Here is an 8784-nt window from a genome sequence, read left to right on the forward strand (position 1 = left end):
CCAGACTATAGACTTGACTATAGAATATCGCTTGTATTTATAAAAAAATCTTATTTTGTTTTTAATGCACTCAGTAGTTAAAGCACACTTTAGCCTTAAAAACCATTAATAATATTGTGATATTCATAAACAAATAATAAACGTATATTAACTATTGTGCTGATTTATGTTTAAGTTGGCAGCACTGTACAATATGGCTGTCATTGCCTAAAAATAGTGCTGGACAATTGGAATATTGTCAAATATTCATGCATTAATCCAATAATGCCTAGATTTGAGTTTTTTCCTCAAAATATAATCGTTTAAAAATTTTCTGGGATTTTATTTACAAATTTGTAAACGTTAAAATTAGAATTTTTAGATTTTATTTTAAAAGAAACCATAATTACTTTTCGCAATCAACCTAAAATTACCGGAAAAATCTTTATCTGAGAAAAAATTGTTAAAAATCAAGTTATTGTTGGCTTAAAGAAGGGTCGAGCCTACAAAAAATTCTTCTAATTGTCAATGGTTTATTGAAGGTGTTTTAAGCTATTTCACGTTTATAAATACGATTTTCCTGAATTTTGCCTAAAATTGTTTAATAAACCTAAAATAAGTTTTTATAAATACAGCCGTATATATATAGTCTTGAGAATAGACTAGACTAAAGAAAATTATCTCAGGATGAAGCTTTTCTAAAGAAATCTGTCCAAAAAAAGCAGTCTTTTAAGGAAAAAAGAACCGTCTTTTAAGCAAAAATTGTATTAAACTTAATTTTTTTGAAAGAGGTCACAGTTTTAGAAAACTGTCACCTGAAGACACTTTTCAACAGAAATTTAAGCTAAGAAATAATATAAGAACAAAGAATTAATAATAATAGAGCAAAAGAAAATGCAACATTAAATTAATATTTACATAAATGATTTATTCGTTAATGAAAAAGTGTTTAACAAAAAAGTAATATGAAATTGTTATAAATTAAACAATGAAGACTTTGCCAACAAAATTAAACAACTACTTTAGCAGGAGCAGCAGCCAAAGGAGCAGCAGCGAAGCCAGCAGCATAAGGAGTAGCATATTGAGCAGCGTAAGGAGAAGCTACACCGAAGGGAGTAGCAACACCAGCGGGGGCAACATATTTAGCAGGAGCGGCGAAAGCAGCTGGGGCGGCAAAAGCAGCAGGTGCGGCAGCATAGGCAGCGGGAGCTACATATTTAGCAGGAGCAGCAAAGGCAGCTGGGGCAGCAGCATAAGCAGCGGGAGCGGCAAAAGCGGGAGCAGCATAGGCAGCAGGAGCACCAGCTACATAACGGCTAGACACGGGAGAAGTGTAAGCGAAGGGAGTGGTGGTGTAAGAAGACAAAGTGCCATCGTAGTTGTGACGAACATCAATTTGTTGACTGCCACCAGCAGCATACAAAGGAGCATTAGCATAAGCAGCTACAGCAGCGGGAGCAGCAGCAAAAGCAGTGGGGTGAACAACACCGGCAGCAGCATAGGCAAAACAGGCAGCAAAAACAACAACCTTAAAAATGGAATTATGAGTATATTTTCGATATTTTTTTTAAGTTTTGAAAACTTACGAATTTGAACATTTTGTGAGGATTTAATTTAAAATTTCTTTGGTTTGTTTAAAGAGTTAAAGTTAAAACGGTTATGATGTCTTTGTAACAATTGTTTTTAGCTTTTATACTAATTTACCGAGTACTCTAACAAATTTTGATTATTTTCTTTTGTTTTTGTTCAATATTTGGCAGATGTTACCATAGACTACTTAAAGACTTTCATACATTGGTCTGCACGAGTATATGGTTACCAAACTGAATTACAAATTTGAAATTTGAATTTTGTTAACGTGATTTGTTTATTAAGTTTTCTAAAAAGTAATAGTTCATTTGTAGGCGTTGCCTAGTCTCGAGACTTTTTAACTCGGAAGGAAATACTTAGTTTACATTTTAAAAGATATGTATGTGATTGTAGGTATTTAAAATGCAGTGACCTTGATCATGTACTTTTTAAACATTTGAAATGCATTTGGCAATTTGTTTTTTAGTTTGGCAGATGGTCTTTATGATAGTAAATTAATGTTATACTTTTATTAGTGGTTGTAAAATTAATTGCTATACTTTTGATTTTATTGGTTGACATAGATTTTAATTGAGTTCAAATTTAATTAAATAACATCGATCTATATTTTAGGAGAGGAGATGTATTTAGTACTCAAGATATCTATGATTTTTCTCTTCCCTACCGAAAAATTGCTTTAATTTCGATGCATCAAGAATTTCAGAAATATTAAATGACTCAAGAACTAGTTTTTAATAGAAAATAACGGGAAATGTCAGACCGATCGGTTTGTGTATAACAATTTATCTGTTTACTATATATAAATGAAAGATTAATTAGTTTTCTGTTTATAAGTTTTAGGTCAATCAGTTTTAGATAGAAAATCGTGAGTTCAATCTGTGTTCAATAAACATTTTAGAAAATATTTTACGATCTTTTAGTTTTTTTTTAAGAAAATTATGAAACAGATCAGAAGTTACCAGATATCGATCAATTTTACTTAGAAAATTGTGAGATTGATTAGCTTTAAATAGAAAATTGTAAAATCGATCAATTAAACTATGGTATTATCAATCAGTTGTTAAAATAGATTAGTATTCTATAAAAATTGTGAGATCGATCACTTTTTTATAGAATATAGTAAAATAGTAAAATTTTTTATAGGAAATTGCAAGTATGATCAGATTTGTACACAAATTTTTCCTATTATTAAATGAAAGAAAGTTTTCTGTATAAAAAATCTATAATTTTTCCATCGAAAATCGTGAAAACTAACCGATTTCTTTAAAATTTTAAGATAAATCTGTGTTTTATAAAAAAATTTCTTTTTAGAAAATTTTGCGATCAGTTTACTATAGAGGGATTAATAAAAGATCAGTTTTCTATTTTTTTCCAGATGTTCATTAGATTTCTATAGAAAGTAGTAAGTTGAGCAGCTTTTAAAGAAAAATTGTAAGATCGATCAGTTTAAGTTTTTAACAGAAAATTGTTATATAATTTTCTATCATATTGTGAGATCGATCTGTTTTTTACAACAAATTTGGTATTGACCAATTTTATATACAGAATTTTGGACCGTTTTATAAAGATAATTCGAAGATCGGTCAGTTTTCAATAGATTACTGTAAGATCGATCAGTATTTTTTTTAGAAAATAAAGTAATTAATTCAGTTTTTTGTAGAAAATTGTTAAATTTTTTTTACAAATTTTAGAAAATTATGAGTATGATCAGATTTCTATATAAAAATTTAGAACTCTATCAGTTTTCCATAAAAATTTTAGTATAAATTAGTTTCACATAAAAAATGGCGAGATCAGTCAGCGAATTTTATCGACGAAAGATCCATAGCAAATCATGAGATCAGTCAGTGTTCTATAAATATTTTATGATTAGTTTTCTATAGAAAATTTCTTTCTTAGAAATGTTTGCAATCGCTGCAATTTTCGAAATAAAATTCCGATATCGATCAGTTTATTATAGAAAGTGCTAAAAAAGATCAGTATTCTATAGGAAATTTTTAAATTTTAGAGTTCTGTGAATGTGTTTTCGAAAGAAAATCGCGATATCGATCAGTTTATTATAGAAAGTTCCAAAAAAAGATCAGTTTTCTATAGTAAATTTTAAAATTTTAGAGTTTTGGTGGATGTGCTGATCAGTTTGATCTATTTGAGAGATTGATAAGTGTTCTATAGATATTTTATAGATTGATCCGTTCTCTGTAGAGAATTGTAAGATCAATCAATTAAAGATTTATAAGATCCTTCATTTTTTAACAGAAAATTTTCAAGATAATCAGTTTTCTATAAAAAAATTTATATCGATCAGTTTTTTTTATAGAAATTCGTAAGATCGGCTAGTTTTTTAGATATTTGTAAAATCGGTCGGTTTTCTTTAGAAATCGGTCGGTTTTCTTTAGAAACTTTAGGATGAATCAGTTTCCTATAAAAAATTGCGAAATACGACAGTTTTCCCCAGAATTTTTGGAAATTCATAGTTTAGTATAGAATGTTGTGAGATCGATCAGTTTTCATTAGAAAATGAGCAGAGAAAACTTATCGATCTTACAAAATTTCTATAATTTTACAATTTTCCATAGGTAACTGATCAAATTGATCATATTTTTATAGAAAATTTTAAGATCGTTCAATTTTCTCTAGGAAATTGTATGTTCCATCATATTTATATACAACATTTTTGATATCGATCAGATTTATATAAAAACTTATGAGTTTTCTGTAGAAAATTGTATGATCGGTCAAAGTCAAATGGTTTTCTATAGAAAATTTTTATTACTAATAAGTCGTCAATTAAAAATCAAAGATTATAATCTTACAAATGTTTAAGGTTGATTTATTTTCTATAATTATTTGATCAGTTCGATCAGCAGAACACTTTAAGATCGAAAAAATTTCTATAGAAGATTTTAAGATCGAGCTTCTATAGAAATTGCAAGATAGAGTAGTATTATATTGAAAATAATAATTATTGCTACAACTTTAAACTAGATCGATTACAACATCGTTCAGATTAATATACACTGGAAAAGTATAATTAATTTAAAAAAAAATAAATATTTATTAATATCAACAATTATATACAAAAACAATATTTGAAAAAGGAAAATAATTTTAAATTTAAACTACTACTTTAGCGGGAGCAGCAGCGAAAGGGGTGGCCAAAGGAGCACCGTAAGCTGCAGCATAAGGAGCGGCATAGGGAGCAGCATAAGGAGCGGCATAGTGAGCAGCATAAGGAGCGGCATAGTGAGCAGCATATTGAGCAGCATAGGGAGCAGCATAAGGAGAAGCTACAGCGAAAGGAGCAGCAACACCAGCGGGGGCAACATATTTAGCAGGAGCAGCAGCATAAGCAGCGGGAGCAGCAAAAGCAGGAGCAGCATAGGCAGCAGGAGCACCAGCTACATAACGGCTAGACACGGGAGAAGTGTAAGCGAAGGGAGTGGTGGTGTAAGAAGACAAAGTGCCATCGTAGTTGTGACGAACATCAATTTGTTGACTGCCACCAGCAGCATACAAAGGAGCATTAGCATAAGCAGCTACAGCGGCGGGAGCAGCAGCTAAAGCAGTGGGCTGAACAACACCAGCAGCAGCATAGGCGAAACAGGCAGCAAAGACAACAACCTTTACAAAAGAAGCAACAAAATAATTAATCTATGTATTTAAGTATTTTATATTTCTTAAGCCACTTACAAATTTGAACATATTGAAGAAGTGTATGATTTTTTTTGGATTGTTAATCGAAGTATGGATACTAAGTTAGTGATGTCTTCTGCTAAATAATTTCAACCTTTTATAGTAATATGTACAAAATTAAAACAATTGTGTTAATTTTTTTGGTATTTTTGTGCACTTGTTTAAATTAAATAGTTTAATATCATGTACACTTAATTTAATGCAAATTGTATTCAAATTTTATTTAATTTATGTAGTAGGCGCGTGTATTACAGTTAAATCTATGATGTGGTAAATAAAACTATAATCGAATTATTTTAGCAGGTAGCTATTCAATGTGTATTAGAATTTACGAAATTTAATAAAATTAATTTAAATATTTAAAGTATAATGATATTTTTATTTTAAGATTTTAATATCAAAATTCTGGAGCTAATGTTATTTGGAAACATTTCAGTAACCAACTAACTAACTAACTAACTAACTAACTAACTAACTAACTAACTAACTAACTAACTAACTAACTAACTACTAACTAACTAACTAACTAACTAACTAACTAACTAACTAACTAACTAACTAACTAACTAACTAACTAACTAACTAACTAACTAACTAACTAACTAACTAACTAACTAACTAACTAACTAACTAACTAACTAACTAACTAACTAACTAACTAACTAACTACTAACTAACTAACTAACTACTAACTAACTAACTAACTAACTAACTAACTAACTAACTAACTAACTAACTAACTACTAACTAACTAACTAACTAACTAACTAACTAACTAACTAACTAACTAACTAACTAACTAACTAACTAACTAACTAACTAACTAACTAACTAACTAACTAACTAACTAACTAACTAACTAACTAACTAACTAACTAACTAACTAACTAACTAACTACTAACTAACTAACTAACTAACTAACTAACTAACTAACTAACTAACTAACTAACTAACTAACTACTAACTAACTAACTAACTAACTACTAACTAACTACTAACTAACTAACTAACTAACTAACTAACTAACTAACTAACTAACTAACTAACTAACTAACTAACTAACTAACTAACTAACTAACTAACTAACTAACTAACTAACTAACTAACTAACTAACTAACTAACTAACTAACTAACTAACTAACTAACTAACTAACTAACTAACTAACTAACTAACTACTAACTAACTAACTAACTAACTAACTAACTAACTAACTACTAACTAACTAACTAACTAACTAACTAACTAACTAACTAACTAACTAACTACTAACTAACTAACTAACTAACTAACTAACTAACTAACTAACTACTAACTAACTACTACTACTAACTAACTAACTAACTAACTAACTAACTAACTAACTAACTAACTAACTACTAACTAACTAACTAACTAACTAACTAACTAACTAACTAACTAACCTAACTAACTAACTAAACTAACTAACTAACTAACTACTAACTAACTAACTAACTACTAACTAACTAACTAACTAACTAACTAACTAACTAACTACTACTAACTAACTAACTAACTAACTAACTAACTAACTAACTAACTACTACTAACTAACTAACTAACTAACTACTAACTAACTAACTAACTAACTAACTAACTAACTAACTAACTAACTAACTAACTAACTAACTAACTAACTAACTAACTAACTAACTAACTAACTAACTAACTACTAACTAACTAACTAACTAACTAACTAACTAACTAACTAACTAACTAACTAACTAACTAACTAACTAACTAACTAACTACTAACTAACTAACTAACTAACTAACTAACTAACTAACTAACTACTAACTAACTACTAACTAACTAACTAACTAACTAACTACTAACTAACTAACTAACTAACTAACTAACTACTAACTAACTAACTAACTAACTAACTAACTAACTAACTAACTAACTAACTAACTAACTAACTACTAACTAACTAACTAACTAACTAACTAACTACTAACTAACTAACTAACTAACTAACTAACTAACTAACTAACTAACTAACTAACTAACTAACTAACTAACTAACTAACTAACTAACTAACTAACTAACTAACTAACTAACTACTAACTAACTAACTAACTAACTAACTAACTAACTAACTAACTAACTAACTAACTACTAACTAACTAACTAACTAACTAACTAACTAACTAACTAACTAACTACTAACTAACTAACTACTAACTAACTAACTAACTAACTAACTAACTAACTAACTAACTAACTAACTAACTAACTAACTAACTAACTAACTAACTAACTAACTAACTAACTAACTAACTAACTAACTAACTAACTAACTAACTAACTAACTAACTAACTAACTAACTAACTAACTAACTAACTAACTAACTAACTAACTAACTAACTAACTAACTAACTAACTAACTAACTAACTAACTAACTAACTAACTAACTAACTAACTACTAACTAACTAACTAACTAACTAACTAACTAACTAACTAACTAACTAACTAACTAACTAACTAACTAACTAACTAACTAACTAACTAACTAACTAACTAACTAACTAACTAACTAACTAACTAACTACTAACTAACTAACTAACTAACTAACTAACTAACTAACTAACTAACTAACTAACTAACTAACTAACTAACTAACTAACTAACTAACTAACTAACTAACTAACTAACTAACTACTAACTAACTAACTAACTAACTAACTAACTAACTAACTAACTAACTAACTAACTAACTAACTACTACTAACTAACTACTACTAACAACTAACTAACTAACTAACTAACTAACTAACTACTACTAACTAACTAACTAACTAACTAACTAACTAACTAACTAACTAACTAACTAACTAACTAACTAACTAACTAACTAACTAACTACTAACTAACTAACTAACTAACTAACTAACTAACTAACTAACTAACTAACTAACTAACTAACTAACTAACTACTAACTAACTAACTAACTAACTACTAACTAACTAACTAACTAACTAACTAACTAACTAACTAACTAACTAACTAACTAACTAACTAACTAACTAACTAACTAACTAACTAACTACTAACTAACTAACTAACTAACTAACTAACTAACTAACTAACTACTAACTAACTAACTACTAACTACTAACTAACTAACTAACTAACTAACTAACTAACTAACTAACTAACTACTAACTAACTAACTAACTAACTACTAACTAACTAACTAACTAAACTAACCTAACTAACTAACTAACTAACTAACTAACTAACTAACTAACTAACCGACTAACTACTGATACTAACTAACTAACTAACTAACTAACTAACAACTAACTAACTAACTAACTAACTACTAACTAACTAACTAACTAACTAACTAACTAACTAACTAACTAACTGACTACTAACTAACTAACTAACTAACTAACTAACTAACTAACTAACTAACTAACTAACTACTAACTACTTAACTAACTAACTACTAACTACTAACTAAATACTAATCTAACTAACTAACT

General features: G+C 28.3%; 2 protein-coding genes across 2 annotated transcripts; both read right to left on the reverse strand.

Annotated features, from left to right (window-relative positions):
* Positions 1–886: 886 nt before the first annotated feature.
* LOC119605552 (cuticle protein 38-like) lies at positions 887–1667 on the reverse strand. Its single transcript, XM_037958741.1, has 2 exons — positions 1566–1667; positions 887–1507 (listed from the first exon to the last, which is right to left on the reverse strand). The coding sequence occupies exons 1-2, from the start codon at positions 1575–1577 to the stop codon at positions 989–991; spliced, it is 531 nt and encodes a 176-aa protein (XP_037814669.1). The 5' UTR covers positions 1578–1667; the 3' UTR covers positions 887–988.
* Positions 1668–4624: 2957 nt separating this feature from the next.
* Positions 4625–5338, reverse strand: LOC119605553 (cuticle protein 16.5-like). Its single transcript, XM_037958742.1, has 2 exons — positions 5260–5338; positions 4625–5190 (listed from the first exon to the last, which is right to left on the reverse strand). Exons 1-2 carry the CDS (start codon positions 5269–5271, stop codon positions 4684–4686), a joined length of 519 nt encoding a protein of 172 aa, XP_037814670.1. The 5' UTR covers positions 5272–5338; the 3' UTR covers positions 4625–4683.
* Positions 5339–8784: the final 3446 nt, after the last annotated feature.

This window comes from Lucilia sericata, unplaced genomic scaffold (assembly GCF_015586225.1).
Source record: "Lucilia sericata isolate MDLA Ls3-8-SP2 unplaced genomic scaffold, ASM1558622v1 Contig000496F_arrow, whole genome shotgun sequence".
NCBI classification, from domain to species: domain Eukaryota; kingdom Metazoa; phylum Arthropoda; class Insecta; order Diptera; family Calliphoridae; genus Lucilia; species Lucilia sericata.